The 17881-nt window shown below is 49.6% G+C and overlaps 1 protein-coding gene across 6 annotated transcripts in view; it reads left to right on the plus strand.

Moving 5' to 3' along the window:
- Rgs6 (regulator of G protein signaling 6) overlaps nt 1-17881 on the plus strand; it is a 536490-nt gene that overhangs the window by 502616 nt on the left and 15993 nt on the right. For 5 of the 6 annotated variants that reach the window (XM_028877275.2, XM_028877256.2, XM_028877299.2 and 2 more), the window contains exons 16-17: nt 8532-8621; nt 12390-12443. In XM_028877275.2, the coding sequence (XP_028733108.1) occupies nt 8532-8621; nt 12390-12443 (144 nt within the window). The remainder of the gene's footprint in view (nt 1-8531; nt 8622-12389; nt 12444-17881) is intronic. The other variant, XM_028877306.2, reaches the window with a different exon arrangement.

Here is a 17881-nt window from a genome sequence, read left to right on the forward strand (position 1 = left end):
AGTCCTCTGAGCCTGGAGAAAGCTGTCCATCTTTGTTTTGGTGATATCCAAGTGGCATTGTGGGCCTATTTCCTGGTACAAATCCTCTATTAGAGACCATTTCCTGGCCCATTATGTAGCACACTGTTGCTGTCTTTACTAAGGAATCCCATCGCAGCTTGCTTGGGAGGTTACTCACTGTATTCTGTGGGTGGTGTTATTTCAGGACGACAAGAGCAGAGGGAAGGATGAGTTTGCAAAGGACAAATCAGTTGTTTGTGAGCTGGTTCTGTTTAGCAGGCGTTCCTGGAGAGAAGGGAGCAGAGAATTAAACGCTAGAATTTCTGTGTTGCTAATTCTGAGCATAGATTTCTAGTACCAAACCCTTAAAGAGGGAAGGAGAAACAGTCTTCTGTGTTAATATGTGGGAGGTGGAAGAGAATATCCGAAGCTGTCTTTGTTGTCCTTAGCTCAGAATGGGGATAGAACAGTGTTAGCATTCTGTGCCTTGGGCCAGTAAAGTTGTATCTGTGAGATACCATGCAGGATGGATGCAAGGAACCATTTTCTCTCATATTCGTATATGACTTTGGATTTATCCCCTATGTGGAAACAAGCAACCCCCACCCCCATCTTCTTAGAAGGCCCAAGAAATCCAAATGGAGGCTTCTCATTTAAAATCCCTAAGTCATCCAAAGAGGCATCCCTGGGGGTTTGGATGTAGCTTCCTGGTAGAGAACTTGCCTAGAAGGTATGTGGGAGGGCCAGGGTTCAGCCCCCAGGACTGCAAGAAGAACCGAACCACCACCAAGCTGGCCTGGTCAGTCTTGGCTCATTGCTGTCCATGTCGCCATGGCTCCTCTTCTGTCTGCTAACCGAGCAGACACTGAGCTGTGACACACTTTGAGTCCTTTCCGCCATCATTGTTCTGTCCTGTAAGACCCAGCCTTGTAGCTAGAGTTTTCCTGCCTTGCCCACAGTCAGGACAAATCTTTGTCACCCGCCAGTCCCACAGCCGCTCAGACCCAACCAAGTAAACACAGAGACTTATATTGCTTACAAACTGTATGGCCGTGGCAGGCTTCTTGCTAACTGTTCTTATAGCTTAAATTAATCCATTTCCATAAATCTATGCCTTGCCACATGGCTCATGGCTTACCGGCATCTTCACATGCTTCTTGTCCTGGTGACGGCTGGCAGTGACTCCTCCAGCCTTCCTGTTCTTTCTTTTCTCCTCTCTGTTAGTCCCACCTATACTTCCTGCCTAGCCACTGGCCAATCAGTGTTTTATTTATTGACCAATCAGAGTAATTTGACATACAGACCATCCCACAGCACATCCTGAAACAATTTAATTTTCCTTAGGATTCAGCTGACCATGCGCAAGGCTTAAAGATCTTTGGTTAAAGGCAGTTAAGAGTCTCTCAGAAGATGAGGCTCAGAGATCCAGACTTGCACATCCAAGGCAAGTTGCTTGTGAACTGCTCTTCGATGAAATACCAGAGCCTGGGGTGTGGCCATTTCCATTGCTAACAGTGGTGATGGCGGATGTTTCTCAAAAGGGGATGATAGGTGGGGGCTATCCCTAGCATCAGGCTGACCCAGACTTAAGACTCCAAGGAGGAAGCCCCCACACCCCTGCCCCTACACATAGAAGGGCATACCGTATCTCAGCCGAGCAACTCTGGTCCGCTTTAAGCGACGGCCAATGAAAAGATAAAAGCCTTGAAAACCAGCACATGGAGGTGGGAGGAGTGGCCTCTGGGTTCAAATGCTGGCTCTCTGCTAACACTGAGTGAGACATCCATCCCACCTGGTCCGGCTCCAGTAGCTTGACTGTAAAATGGGGCTGTTTAACTACTGTTTCAGGGTGACCAGCATCACAAAAGCACAGCCGAACTCGGCTCCCGAGTCCTCTTTGCTCCAAACCGCTTCCTTTCTCCGGAATCTTCCCCCTTCTGTCTCATCCGCATCGCCTCTCACACGCACAGTCATAGCACAAGGTTATCATTATTACTTGACGTGTATAATCATTTTGTAATGCTTCTGCTTCTATTTCTGCGCCGAAAGTGTGATTGACAGGTCTAGAAACGGGCCAAGTGGGGACTTGAATCCAAGCCTTTGGCTCCGGGCCCAGTTCCTTCTCCTTTGGCCCCCTCTACACATCGCATTCTGCCCCTCGTTTTTCCTTCAAGGGACCTGACAGCTCCCCAAGGATGGCTATTACACCAGGAAGCTTGGGAATGGAGGGCCACAGTGAGGCACATACACCTGCAGAAAGAAAAATAGGACACTTGAAAAATCACAAGGAGGGCTCTTGGCCGCGATGCGCGTTCCAACTGAGTGGTTCCCACTCCAGGAAGGTGTTCTGAAGCTAGGAGATGAGGTCTGTGCTGTTTTAGAAGCTCACAGCCCAAGGAAGAGACATAATGATATTCTTAAGAGGTTCAGCTGTTCCGCCATGCTAGCAGCCCAAGGCCTCAGACATTCATGTGAATACGCAACCCCCCTCCCTGCACCTCCCCCCCCCCCCCCCGACACACACCCCTCTCACCAGAAGCCCAGTGTTTTGTCTAAAAGGAAAAGACATTTCCAAATGAGGACTCTCACAGCAAAATATTGATTTGGAGCAGGTGTGGTCTGGAGACAGTGTGTTTTTCTTGCTCACCCCAGCTCCTACGTGTTTCTGAGACTCTTACTGACCTCGGCCATCTTGCTTCTGTCTTAGTAACCCAGGCAAGCAGAGGACCCATCTACAGGTCAGCCGGGACCCAGGAAGAGAAAATGAAGGAGATGTGTTTCATCAGAGGGTGTGAGTCCTTCCCACCACTGGAAAGTGTGTGGCTAAGACACCCGTGTGGTTTAGGTCCTAAAGTACTGGTTTCTTAATATAGACAGGCCCATTTTTGTCCTCCGTTCGGGAGGTGTCCCGGGGGGCAGGTGTGTTCATGTGGTTCTGCCTCTTTGCCGTCCACACTCATCTCCCCAGTATACAGAGGGAGATGGGGGGAGGGGCAGAGAGTTGATAAGCAGGAGGGGAAGAAGCCGAAAGTGAGGGTAAGACAAGAAGACCAGAAAAGGCAAAAGAAGAAAGGAGCAGATTTTTTTTTTCTCTCTCTCTCTCTGGCCCATGTTTCCTCACCCAGGATTGGGCTGAGCTTCACCAGTGGCTCCCTTGCACTTTGTGATGTAGATATACATTTCCCTTAGGACCGGTTGTCGGCAGAACCGTGAAAACGCACCCGAACCCCTCATAAATCAGCAGAGGTCACTGCCAAGAGCTTTGTACACTTGCTGTCCCTGGCAGTGATAAACTCATTGCATTTGGGAAATGGCCAGAGACCCTGAGTCTGATCTTAATTCTCATTCCCAGAAAAATCTCGGCTCTGGGCTCGCCCACCCCCTGTTTACTGTCTTTGTGTTTCCCAGACAAAGCTGGAAGGAACACACTTTCCTGACATCAAAGGCAACGTTTCTTTGTTTGGGGGAGGAGGGACAGGACAAGGGAGTCACCGAATCCCTAGGCTGTGGGAAAGCCAGGCTCAGGCCAGAGGGACGCTGGCACTATGGGAGATCTGCAGAGTGTCAAGAGCCTGTCAGACCTGAGTGCTAGAGATACTTCTCTCTCTCTCTCTCTCTCTCTCTCTCTCTCTCTCTTTCTCTCTCTCTCTCTCTCTCTGTGTGTGTGTGTGTGTGTTTGTGTGTGTGTGTGTGTGTGTGTATGTGTGCCCACGTAGGGTGATTTGAGGCTTCATACACTAGTAAAGGGTTATAAGAGAGGTTGGTGAGGGCCAGACAGTGGCACCCACAGGCAGTCTGTGCTCACATTGCCTACTTTCTCCCTCACACTGCCCTTGCCCGGGTGTGTGACTTTGGAGTTGGCCACTTGGGGAAGGTAACAGCAGTGTCCACACTTTTCCCTGGACCCACACTGACACATGGCTTTGGAGAGTGAACCATTGCCCTCTGTTTGCTCTGGGGTATCCTGCCCACTCTGTGGGGTCATTCTATGCCAGATCCTTCCCCTTGGCTCCTGTAGAGCTGAGATTCATACTTCTCAGTGTCTGCTCAGACCCTTCTGCCTCGAAGAGGCATTTTCCAGTCGATGGACCTTTGCCCACTCAGGAAGATCGTCAGCTCAGCCCCAGTCGCAGTCAAGCACAGCAGCTGTACTTGGTCGTCTTTGCAGCCCTTAGCTCAAATGGCTGTGTGCATCTCGGTGAGAAGTCTTCTTGTCCACAGATTCTCAGCTATGTGACAACACAGCTCTCTTTGTCTTATTCAGACTATAACCTCATGGTCAGACTCAGTGCCTGGCTGGCACCTACCAGATGCTCAATAAATATCTGGAGTGAACGAAGCCATGATTAAATGTTTAAGCATCTGCCTTTTCCTGCCCTATTTCAGGTGACAAGGTCTGTTTTGTTAATGAACTGGAGTTTTCCTGATGGCACTGAGGTAGTAGGAATTAAGCAGATCCAGGTTGAAGATTGTTGTTGAGGCCAGAGGGCCAGGCTAGGAGAGGCCTCTCTCTACCTTGCAGGGTAACAGAGGGCTGGGAAGCATATACTCAGCATTTGGATTCCTAGGAGAAGCCAGAAAAAGCAGCAGAGACGCATTGCTTTAGAGAGAGATTTGGAAAGGGTCCAACTATTGAGACAGGCTTTTGCAGATGACTCAGGAGCCACCTGGCTCTGTTGGCCAGACAGAGATGATGCCTGATTAAAAAAAGAGAGAGAGACAGTAAGTCATCTTTACTCAGAGTTAACATTTGCACCTATGATTTTAATGGTAGAGCAATTTAGAGATATCAAGTGAAAGCAAAGACCAAGGACACCCCTGGGTCTAGGCTCTGGGCTGAGCAGGATGTTTGAGCTAAGAGGTTCACAGACCTTTGTAGGGAAGATGAGCCTCACTCTCCTTCCATACAGGGTAAGTGAGCAGATGCTTAGGCCCACCATAACTAAAGCAAGTGTGGAGCCTTATAGACGTGAACATTAAACTCCAAGCAAGCATTTTAGTGAGCCAAGAAACTGTGCATTTGTATGTTTTTCTGTTTCTGTATCAAGCTACTTGAGGATGGGTGTGTGGCAGGGTAGAAAAATGTGTTTGGTTTGGTTTTGGAGCCTGAAATTCTAAGACCAGGCAACGCTGCCTGTTGGGGCTCTGGTGAGGACCTTTCTACTGTGTCGCAATATGGCGGGGAGTGTGTGAGGAGAGAGCACATGATGAGTGGGTTCTGAGCCTTTGGGGAGCACTCTTAAGCTATAGCCAAACCATCCGCAGTGTAAATTCAGCTAAATGTTTGACCCTGTGATGGACAGGATGCATCTCTAAAAGGTGAAGACACTCTGTCCTCCATCATGCAGGGACTTAAACCCATCCAGGGTGGTTGTCGGGGACCTGGATACTTCTGTGAGCTTTTCAGAAAAACATTTCATGGTAAGGTTGTTAAATGAGACCACCGTCTCTGAAGCAGCCACTGTTTAATCCCCCTGCGTCCCCTACCCATCCATTTCCACTGGTGAGGATGCCACCCAACTTCTGGAAATATGGGGCATCTAGAAAGAATGAAGCCCATCCCAGGATCCTTTGGGGTTCAACTGGGGATGGGCCGCAGAGGTTTCCAGCATAACCACCGCGTTTCTTGTGTTCTATTTTCATTTTCATTTGTTTTTCACCGTTGATAACTGACAAGTCAAAAGCCATCTGTTTCCATGACGTAAACATGACGTCTTGATACATGCATACATCGAAAAATGCTCAAGTCAAGTAATTTAGCATGCGTATCATTCCACATGCTTAGTTGTTTTTTTACTAAGAAAAATTTAAATCAAAATTTCAAAATTATAAGGTACTGTAATGAACTGTAGTCAACTATGATGAACTATAGATACCCTGAACTTACTCCTCCTATCTAAATGAAGGGTTTCCCCGGTGGCCCAGCATCCCCCAGGCTCCCTTCCCGGCACCCATCACTCTCTCCATGTGCCTTTGTGAGCCTGAGGTGTTAGCTTCCGTGAGTGAGCAGAGTCAGGAAGCATTTGTTATTCTGTGCCCAGCTTATTTCCTTTCGCCTAGGTTCATCTACACCAAGGCAAATGACAGCTTTTCTTCTCAGGGATAAAGACTATCCTGTGTGTATGAGTGTGTGTGTGCGTGTGGTGTGTGTGTGTGTGTGTGTGTGTGTGTGTGTGTGTGTGTGTAAAATATATTTCTCACCTTTATCAGCTCAGAAGCTGATAGGCACCTCGACTAATTCTGTGTCTTGGCTATGTGCCTTTTATGCTGGGTAGGGAGGAATCTTGGCACAGCCTGGCCATTGTTCCAGGATTCTCTAGCCAGGCTACTAAAAAAAAAAAAAAAAAAAAAATGCAGTCCCTCACCCCACCCCAACCCCCAGGACTAGAAAGAGGACTCAGCAGTTGAGAGGACTGTGTGTTCGTAATCTAGAGAACCTGGGTTCAATTCACAGTACCCACAAGGCTGTTCACAACTGTCAGTCCTGGGGAATCTGACACCCTCTTCTAGCCTCTACAGGCAATGCATGCTCATCGAATGCAGACATATATGAAGGCAAAACACCAATACATATAAAAATTAAATTAAAATTAAGAAAAACAATGTGTCCTCCAACTGATGTGAGGGCTCTGCCTCCTCCATACATGGTGTCTTCTGGGAAGAGAAGCCAGAAGAAGGTCCCCAAGAGTAAGTCCTGACTCTCAGCTGGGCTGTCTTTCCTCACTGACCAGCCTTCCATTCTCTTTGGCACTGAGGCCTTTTCCCAGCTTTCTGAAGGGACAGTGAGCACCGTAAGGGGCAAAGCGTCCTTTACCAGGACAGCTACCAACTAGTACTCCGCCATCTTGGATGGCCCACTCTCCCTCTCAACAGCACTGTTCTTGGGACAGACAAGCTTGCCTCAAGAAACAAACAATCCTTTCTCCATGTCTCTCTGTTCATGGGCCGGAATTTTCTGCTTTTAAGAAGAATAGCCTGGGAGGAAAGAACATGTGCCTATAGGATTTAGCTGCATGGCGGGGGTTAGATGCTTGACCAAGGCCATGGGTCTTCTAAGAGCCTTGGAGAAGCAACAGCAGCATGCCACCACATCTCCCCCTCCTAGATGCCACCCTTAGCCCTGGCATATGTGCCCATATGCTCCATGATCCGGTTGTGAAGGGTCACCTTCCAGGCCAAGATAATGGCCCCAATGTGCACAAGCCGATTCAATTGCATTGTTGTTTCCAGGAGTGGGGGGGGGGGAGTATGCATGTGCGTGGTATTGTGCACACATATGCAGACACCACAGAAGGAGGTCCAGTATCCTGTTCTATTAAGTCTCCACTTTATTTCCTTGAGACAGGGTCTCACTGATCTTGGAACTAGGCTGGCAGCCAGCAAGCCCCCGAGATCCAGCCCACCTGTCCCCGCCCCTCCTGCCCTGGGTTTGTAAGTGCACATGCAGCCACGCCCAGCTTTCTACATGGGTGCCGGGAGTTCAAACTCAGGTCCTCATGTTTACACAGCACAAGCCCTTCCTTCCCTACTGCGCCACCTCCTCAGATTCTCTAGGCTGCTTTTTAAAGCTGTACTTTTTTAGCTAGAGACACTTGCAGACTCCCAGAAAGTTGTTAAAGAACACAGAGACGGACCATTTATCCAACTCCCCGACAGCAGCATTTTGCAAAGCTGTAGTAGACTATTGCATCTATTGTAATGGTGTAGCAGCCATGCACTGATTTATACAGCACTCCTGTATGTGTGTACTTCATCCTTCACAGCTATATATATCACCTGTGTGGATGTGTCAAGATACAGAACCACCCACCGCCACAAAGAGCCTTCCTGTTGCCTTGTATACCACCTATTCCCCCCCCTCCCCGCCTTTCCCATCTTCTGGCCACCACTAATCTGTTCTCGATTTCTCTAATTTGTCCTAATGTTTAAGAACATTCTAGCTGGGCGTGGGTGGCGCACCCCTTTAATCCCAGCACTCGGGAGGCAGAGGCAGGCGGATCTCTGTGAGTTCAAGGCCAGCCTGGTCTACAGAGTGAGTTCCAGGATAGGCTCCAAAGCTACACAGAGAAACCCTGTCTTAAAAAAACCATTGTTAAAAAAAAAAAAAAAAAAAAAAAAGAACATTCTGTAAATCAAATCAGATGGTGTAATTGGGACCAGCTTTTTCACTCATCCTAACTCCCTTGAGATTCTCCCCAGTTTTGGAGTCTACCAGCAGTGCACTTCTTCCAACCGTTGCTACTGTGGATCCCACCACGGCATACCCCAACATGGCACCCAGACCTGATTACAAATCCTTTGACAATGGTCTCTTGCTCCAAAAGAGAAAGATGCCATTTTGTTTGTTTCTTCATTTCTGGGTTTACCTGTGGCGTGGGAGAGGTGGGACACGCCGCAAGATTCCCTAGCTCCATTAGAGCGTTCCTGGGTGCGTGTGCCCGCCCCCATCCCCCAGGCCAGTTGGATTCTCGCTTCCTTTCGCTCCCACTGACAGTTCTTTCCCGTGTCTCCCGACTCTTCTCCTTCCCCAGGAGCACATCTACAAACTGATGAAGAGTGACAGCTACGCCCGCTTCCTGCGGTCCAATGCTTACCAGGACCTGTTGCTGGCCAAGAAGAAGGTACCTTGGGAAGGGCAAGCTTGTCTTTCTTAGCACTGTTGACTCTCGCTGCTGCTTGCTGCTGGTGTCAAATGAGAATATCATCCCTTGGGGTTTTGATTTCTTTTTTTTTCCTTTCTTCTCTGCCCTTTTCTGTCTGCTCCCCTCCAATGGAGAACAGTGAGGACGGTTACTGTCCCAGGCTCCCCCAGCCAATATCCAGGATATGGCGTTCTGCCTCTGTGCCCCATTGCCTCTGTCTGACTGTTTTCCATACAGGGAGAGGAGGTTGACCAGATAGCCTTGCCACAGTGGCTCAACCCCAGAATGTCAGGTTGGCAGTGACCCAAGCAACTCTCTAAGGATATCAGGGAGACTTTCACCATCAGTTCCATTCAGCCATTCCCAACCGTCCTTCCCTCTCTAACCAGGCTAGAAAGGGAGCATATGAGGTAAGGATTGGGGCATCCCCATCCTGGGAAAGGAAGGCTTGTCAGTTTTAACGGACCCACCAGATATCTGACTAATCACTAAAATCGGGCATTGATCCCTTCTTGCCGTGCCCTTCCTCACCATCTCTCTCCGTTTTTTCCGAGTTATTTGAACCAGGAAGTCACCGCATCCCAACCACTTTCCTCCTCTTCCACTTGGAATTGAATCGTGGCCCTTGCAGCACTTGGAGCCTTGATTCACAGAGCCCCATGACCCTCAGTGTGCCCGTGACGAGAGTGCCTGGACCGGAGACAAATTTAGCGAGATGTCGAGGAGAAGGAATGCAGAATGATACATGGGCTAGGAAAGGGGGGGGGGGCAAGGGACAGGGCTCATGAGTCTGGTGAGCCTGCCAACCTTGTGTGCTCTTCAGCTCCAACCTGAAGCCCATGTGTGGTTAAGTGTGACTCAACTTGTTCCAAATTCTACCGCTTCCATTCACACACACACACACACACACACACACACACACACACACACACACACACCTTTCTTCTTCTGGTCTCTGAACCCTAGTCCCCAAGCACATAGTTGTCCGTCCACAGACTTTCTGTCAGATGGCCTTTCAGCCACATGCCCTTCTCTGTGTACTGGCAACTGTACTTCCTGTTCGCCTGTCTGCCTATCTGGTTGGTACCGTGTAACTCCAGAGTCCTGGAGGGCATTTACTTCCACCTTCTTGTTCTTACACAACCCGCAGAAGAGTCCTAAGACTGAGAAAAATGAAAGGACTTCTAGAAGTTCTAGTGTCAAAAGCTCAGCTCTGTTGGTTCCCAAGCCCCTCCTTTGGTATAGCTGCTGGGCTGGAGAAGGTGAAACCCGGGCTTTGGCCATTCCGCCTTCGGGTGGATGGGTTCTGGTAGGGGGGGATGAGGCTCCCACACACAAGTGGCTCCAGTGCCCACGTTTTCAAGCACTGCAAGCAAGATCAAGGTCACAGAGGCTTTGGGTGCTTATATCCCAAGTCTCATGGGAGAAAGTCAAGGGAAGGTTTTCTTATTTCTTGAGGCTCAAGCCCCCTAAACTGATCGTAGTTTGGGGACATTTAAGGCTCTAGCAATTTCACCACTCTGTGCCTAGCTACATAAACATTTAGAGGACAGGCCCGAGGCCCCTTAGGCTCCCCATGGCTGTGGTCAGGGAAGGTGTATCTCAATCCAGAAGGCAGGCTGAACTAGCCGAGTCTGCAGATCCTCCCAACACAGCAAAACCTCCAGGAGGTCAGTGGAGTGGGGCAAGAACTAATCCCCTTCCTGGGAAAGGTTACAAATGAAGTTCATTACAGTTATCCCCCAGCCCTCAATTTAAGGGACGCTCTTCCAGCAGAAAGCCAGGGGACCCGCTGATCGCTTTCCAATATGGAGGAGTTATTTCCCGGATGGCAGTACTTTCCTATCCATGCATTTCTGAGAGTCTCCAAGCATCAGATTTGTAACTCAGCACCTTCAGGAAGGCCCAGAGCATCTTCTGACTCCAGTGGTGCTCGTCCTGTGATAGCAATACCCAGGTTATAAAAGGGTGTGTGACACTCCCACCCACCCTCCAGCCTCAGAGGGTAAGACTCGGCCTCCGGTTTGGGCTGAGAGCCACGCCTGGTAGAGTCTAGAAGCACAGCCTTCAGCTCTGGTGTCCTTGATCCTTCCTCTTTTCTGATATCTGCAGAGGAGAGGGTAGTTACTCTGGGGAACTAGATTCTAAGGGTGGGTGACCTGGATTTTGATGGACAACGATGTAGCCATGATGATAGGATTCCATAGCAACTCAAGGGAAACCCAACTCTATGGCCAGGGAATAAGAATGACAGTTCCAGAATTCTGGACCTGGAAGGGGCTTGACATGACTCAGTGTCTGCCATCTGGTGTCTTTAGGATGAGAGCTGAGCCTTGCCATCTCCATAGCAGACTCTGGGTATGGGCCTGACATGGTTCCCACAGGCCTATCTTAGAAGAAAGTCCACCGCAACTCTATGGTCACATGTCATTTGTCTTGTGTTTTCCTTCTGCCACTTCATATTTGTCTTTCCGGAGCTTGGCCGAGTCAGTAGGGGACATGGGTGGATGCCAAGGATGGCTGCCTTTGCCTGACCCCTCTGCTTCTAGCACATTCCAGACCCACAGACACCTAGCTTCTTCTTCAGTTCCCAAGTTGCAAGTATTTGCCCTGTGTGTCCGTGTGTGTCCCTGTGTGTCCGTGTGTCCGTGTGTGTGTGTGTGTGTGTGTGTGTGTGTATACGCACATGTGTGTGTGTATACGCACATGTGTGTGTGCATGCATGTGTGTGTGCGCGCGTGCGTGCATGTGTGCATCCATGCTAATGTGTGTGTCCTCTGAATTTGTCAACCTCGGGCTCAGGACCTGAAACAGGGCTCTAATTTAAGCCAGCATGTATTTGGGATAGGACTCTGTTCTTTCCAGGTAGTTCAGGCTCACACTGTACCTCTTTTCCTCCTGAGAGGCCTGTAGTAGAACATTTCAGGCTTTTGCCCTCTCTGGCCTCTGCTCCTTGAACCTGAACTAACAGTTCCCCAGGGAGGAGGGATCCCGAGCCTTCTGGAATACACCCTGAGTTCAGCTTAGAAGGGTGACTACTTGGGAACTGAGAGTATTTTCTGCTTGGGGCTCAGTCTTGTTCCCCGAGGCCTCAGCCCCCTTTGTCATTGCAAAGCACTTGAGTAGCCTCTCCTTGCTCTCGGGACACAGAAAATCATCAGGAAGTCCTTGGAGTTAGCAGATGTTCCTCTAGGCAGGAAAAAAAAAATGTCAAGAGAGAAAACAGCCCTGACACACACTCACAGATGAATTCAGGACTCCCCAGTGGCTGCGTCCGGACACCCCATCAGTACCCCAGCACCACCATACATGGACAGCTCTCGCTGCCAGTCTGCTCTGTGTCACCACTTGGGGTCCCCAGGGGCCTCCTGGCCACAGCCACCCAGGGCTCCTGCTTCTGAGCACAACCAATAAAGAGTAACAAGCAACCATCTCCAATGGCAGCCAGCCGGGGCGTCTACCCAAAGCAAAGGCTCCACAGCACCACCCATGGCCCTTCAGAAAGCCTGTCCCTGCTCTCACTCCCCCTGGGGCTCCAGAGAGGCAGCGTGTTTCTCCTGGGCTTCTGTTTCTCTGCTCTCCATGGGCTCTGCCAACACCTCTGGCCGCTTCTCTCTGCCCGCATTTGGCTTTTGTGTTTTGTTCTTTAGCTGTGGCTGCTGCTGTTTAGAAATCACATGTAAGCTGAAGATTTTTTCCCCCTGTATTTTTCTCCCTCCCCCCCCCCTTTTTTTTTCTCCCCTAAAGCCAGAAAGTGAGCAAGGTCGTAGAACTTCCCTAGAAAAGTTCACTCGCAGTGTGGTAAGTTCAGCTGGTTTTCTGCCCTCCGTGTTTCTTTTGCTTTTGGTTTTGGTTTTTCAGATTTTTTTTTTTTTTTTGGTTGTCACCTTCTTTGGGGTGGGAGGGAGTCCAGTGCTTCCCCCCTCCCCTCCACTCACCCCCTTTTTTCTTTTGCAAGTGTCTGCAGCTTCTCTTCCAGGAATGGAATTGCATAAAGAGTCAGCAGCCCCCCTCTGCAGAAGGTTCACAGCTCAGGGCCCAGCCTGAGCCCAGCCATAGGTGGGACCTGTGGCCTCTTTTCAAGGCTCTGAGGAGGAAGGGACCTTACTGCTCCTGGGGCTGGGGCTGTGCATCTTCTACAGCGGCCTGGGGGAGAAGGTCATGAAACAAACCTTGAACCAAATTGGCTGAGAACCATCACTCACCTCAAAAAAAAAATTCCAAATTTCCCTCTGTGAACCCTGACAGTTGTGTTTAGCGTGGGGTGCGAGCTGCTGTTGCTGCTGCGTAGACGGCTTTTGCTGTGGGCAGAAAGCAACCGTGCTGCATGCGTGGGTTGTGGCAATGTGGTCTAGCTGGTGTGTGTGTGTGCTAGCGGCCTCTGCATGAGTACCTACAGCCCTTAAGGTCCCTTGTCAGCCTCATTTGCATAGTGTGACCTAGAGAGGAAGATAGTTACCGGGTCCCATAAGTGTACCAAGCACTTCCCAAGGCCAAGGTTTTTATCAGTCTCCCCAGTCCCTGATTCTGACAGTGAGTACAAACAGGATCCAGGTTCACTGTCCCTGCAGGGAAATGGCCTTTCCCCTTTACACAGCAGCTTGGAGAGGCAGAGACTCACATAAGGACACAAAGGGAGGCAGGTAAGAGCAGTCCATGAGAGCCCTGTGGGATCTATACCATGATCCATATAGCACAGGGCAGAAATATCTCTCCTTTCCATGGTGGTTTCTTCTCCAAGCCTAAGGCTTGATACACCTTGTCTGGTCTAGAAGAAGCCATTGAGTTCATGGGACCCTGCTTGTACAATTAATATCAAACTGTTAGCAACCAAAGTAGCAGTTGGGAGCACATGGAGCTGGCTACCTTCCCCTTCCCCAAGAGTGGGGCCCATTGATGCTAACTTGTCTTGTTTCCCCACCTCTGTCCAAGAGCAAAGTCCTTGTAAAAACATGACTACTGTATGATTAGTACCCTTTTAATCCTTCCTAAATAGTCTAAGAAATCCTGGGTTGAAAGCTATGTAGCCATTTTCCTGTCATAGCTGGATGCATGTTAACGACATTTAGCCATGATTTTGAATTCACCAAATGTACACATCACAATACCTCAGGGAGATGGCAATTAAAAGAGAAGCTCCTCTCTCTCTTCATATCTCTCACAAGAGAAACCAGGAAATGCAGACTGTGAGACCCGTTGGCCTCTTGTCCTTATAGCTGATTTGCCATGGTCACGTGGTCATCAAGGTGATACATGCACCATCAGAGGCCAGGCCCATGGGACCTCTTCTGGCCCACAATAGCGTCATAGAAAACGGGGGGGGGGGTGTCTTTCTGTATTGAGCTGAGGCCTGGATGCTGTAGCTGGAGAAGATTTAGAGAGTGAGTTTGACAAGTTAAAAGCAAGCTGTAGAGGCAACTGGGACTCTCGGGTACAAATTGAGAAAACAGAGAGTTTTCTTTGTGGGAAAGCTGAGCTCTGACAGCCCTGTGGATGTTCTTCAGGTAGACTGTGAGGGCGAGGTGGAAGAGAGGGAACCTGGTACTTGGACAAGATGTGCAAACATCTTCAGATTGCTTTCCACAAGAAGTGGGTATCAGGATGGGCAAAGACAGTCTCAATGAAGCTCCAGGAGGAGCATTTACTGGTGTCCCTTCACCTCAGAAGTGCTGTTGGCTCGGTGGATCTCTGAGGTCTGCTGATGAGCAGAACAGGAAAGCACCCGCCTCTCCATACATCTGGCATGCCGCGTGAATTCACAAAGAAGCTGTTGGGAAGCAGAAAAAAACAGCCCAAGCTCTGAGACTTAGGCATTTATGTGACAAAAGGCTCAAGGTTTTAAGAACGATCCCCTGAGTTTCTTCCATGAAGGGAAGGCTCTACTAGGTGATACACTCAGACTTTCTGGTTCCATAAAGCCACAGATTGCCCTACCCTGCTCCTCACAACACCCCAACTATAGGTTAGCTATAGGTAGCACCCCTACCCCACAGATGGAGCTAAGTCTGGGAACATGGCCCATGGCAGTAGAGATGTCATCAAACTCAGAGCCCAAGAATTTGAGTTCAACATCCTAGTATATTTTAATCAAACATAACCAGCCAGCAAATATGCCTGTCTTCTGAATATGATATTCACCAAGTATTCAACTTCTCTAGAAGAAGATTTACATGGTTCATAAAGACAAAGAAGAAAAAGGGGAGGACGGGGAAGATTTGCTTGTGTTTCCTCTGCTTACCACTAACAAAGTGAAGGGCTGGTTTGGTATCATCCCCATGATCCCCAGATCAATAGGCAGATTACCCATATTCACCACTGATGGAGAATATATAGGGAAAAGCAAGGCAGTTCACTAATAAGGGCGTGGGGCTGACTGCCATTTAGGATTAATCAATGGGCACGGGATTTTATCTGAGCAGTTGGAGAGCCTGGTCAACTTGGAGTCTTATCAAGACTGAATGTGAGTCCAGAATTCTCCCCAGGAGCATGGCAACCTCTCTTCGTTCCTTGATAAAGGAGGGGCATCTGCAGAGAGAAGGCATTTCATGTTAGGGTGGGGCTGCCTGTCAAAGGCCAAAGGCATCTATGCCTTAGGAGTAACTGAGCATTTCATGGAGGCATCTAAGGCCATGCAGAGGGGCCTGGCCATCCCAAGAAGCGGTGCTGGGAGGGTTTCTTCCTCCGGTGGAGATGTCATTTTAAGTCACCCAAGGCTTTACTGTGCCAGGAAAATGTTGAGGGCGTAATGCCAAGCGTCACAACATCTGGCAGACTGGAACCACAGAGCTTACCTATAGCCCACTTATCTGATGGCAAAGGCCAGGTTTAGAACCAAATGTGAATGAAAATCTTTGGTGGGCTGCAGCTAACCCATAATGCCCTTTGCCTTAGATGGAAAGCAGGACTCCCTTTGGTGGGCCCAGCCCCATGTGCACCCCTCTGGCCATTCAAATCACAGGCTTTGTCCAACCTCTGCTCTCAGCTGCCTGTGTACAGTGAATGAGGCACACTATTGCATACGGTGGCCTTCTTCAAAAAGCCCTAGCTGCAGAGAGGACTATAATACACAGTAGCTCTCAAGGGGCTTTCAAACATGGGCTCAGGCCAAAGGAACCTATTTCAGAAAAGTCTAGAATCCGAGAGCTAGACACCAAAGGTGCAAGATGCTGAGATACACTCTGAATACAGTGTATTAGGGACTTACTGACAGGAGCATGCTCCAAGTAGCAGGAAGATGAAATTTCCCCAGGCCAAGGTAGGAGGAAGGGGCATGTATGCCAAGCCAGACAAAAATGGGCCTTGACTAAGTAGAATGTACTAGGACTTTTCCAAATACTCTTAATGTATCATATATCATATATCCAGGTTTCAGTGGCCAGTACCAAAATGCTTGGTTGACTATCTTTGTTTTACATTTATTTTATTTTATTTTGAGATTTATTTATTTTATATATATAGTGTTCTGCCTGCATGTATGTCTGCAGGTCAGAAGAGGGCACCAGATCTCATTACAGATGGTTGTGAGCCACCATGTGGTTGCTGGGAATTGAACGCAGGACCTCTGGAAGAGCAGTCATTGCTCTCAACCTCTGAGCCATCTCTCCAGCCCCTATTTTATTTTATTAATCGGGGAAATGTGAGTCTGGTGCCCATGGAGTCCAAACAAGGGAGTCAGATCCTTTGGATTACAGAGTTACAGACAGTTGTGAGCCACCAGATGTGGGTACTGGGGGGGCGGGGCTGAAATCAGTCCTCTGCAGGAACAGTACACACTCTTAACTGCTATTGGCTAACTATCGTCACACACTTGGTTCATCCTATGTCATGTGGAATGACTATGGCCAGGGTTCCCTAGCATGCAAGGTGGCAGCTATCATCAAGATGTCAGCAGCTGGGTCAATCATCAGGGCAAGGATCCCTTCATGAACCAGAGCCCATCTTCCCTTAGTCTTTCTTACTAAGCCACTTCATTTCCGCAGTGGCTATAACATTTGAAATCAGCATTATCCTCGTAGCAACGCCTTATGGGTTGCTTTTGTCTCACGTTCTCTGAGGTCCTTTGGTGGGAAGCCCCTCACTCACCACGAAGGAGAAGGCTATCTCCAAGTACGGACCACTTTCCGCTGCTCAGGACTCAGTAGCCTGCCAGACTCCGCTGTCTTCCTGGTTTTGTGGTTGAGAAAGGGTCGCGTGTGGGAAGAGAGGCGGGTGGGTCGCCAGAGTGGAAAGTCTCCTCTCCCGGATCTCTCTTTGAGCTGACCGTAGACTGGCAGCAGGCTGATGCCTGTGCAGGGCAGAACTCTGGCCGAGGACCAGGGGCTTCTGGGGAGGCAGGGCGGGCGAGAGGAAGCAAAGAGGCCCCAGCCAAAGAGCAACACCAATACCATTTCCTCTTTTGGATGGCAGCTGAAGCCATCTGGTGTGAACTCTGAGCCGGGGAGGAGCAAGTCCCCTGTCCCTTGTACACAGTATCGAGGAAGACACCTCCGAAGTGGGATGGCGTTTAAGTGGAGAGAAATGGTGGCCCTAGTGTAGCTTCCTGGCAGCCGCTCCTTTTTACCTTCCCTATTAAAGCCCTGGCTGCCCCCTTTAGAGTCCCATCTGCTCTAGTTACGGACTGCAAAGACAGAACACAGGTACCTGAGCGGGGCCAGGGGCCACAGCGGAGAGGGGTGAGGAGCGGGTTTCTACCCACCCCCAGGAGAATGTGGCTTTGCTATGGTATTTCTTAGACTCCAGCCGCGAGGGCTGGAAGCAGAGGGCTCTTTGGCACATGACCAGTGGCATCTCTGGCTTTGGGCTTTTCATTCTTTGTGTCCTGCCTGCCAAGAAATGCAGGGTGGGAGTGGAGGAAGTCAGATGGCGATGAAGCCCAGGGAGCCAGCCAGCTGTCATTCCCCTGTCCCCTCCCTCCTCAACCGAAAGCTAGAGGGGACCTGCTGGATGCTCACTGGGCCCTCCTGGCAGCTCTGAGGGACATGACTCCAGCTTCGAGCCAGAAGTAGAAGGCTCGCAGGAAGGGTTGAGGAACCAGGGTAGTTGACCCTGGGACAGCGTCTCCCTTCTCCTGAGGTTGTTTCTTTCTGCCTCAGCATTTCCTGAGGAACGGCCTGCTGGAATGAGTCTTCAAACACAGACTCAGCAGAGTCCTGGAAGGCCTGGACCTCCGTTGGAAACCCTTTTTCAGGTCTCCAGCTAGAGATGACTGGCTGAAGCATCTTACATAAGGACTGCCTTTG

Source organism: Peromyscus leucopus, chromosome 14, assembly GCF_004664715.2.
Source record: "Peromyscus leucopus breed LL Stock chromosome 14, UCI_PerLeu_2.1, whole genome shotgun sequence".
Classification (NCBI taxonomy): domain Eukaryota; kingdom Metazoa; phylum Chordata; class Mammalia; order Rodentia; family Cricetidae; genus Peromyscus; species Peromyscus leucopus.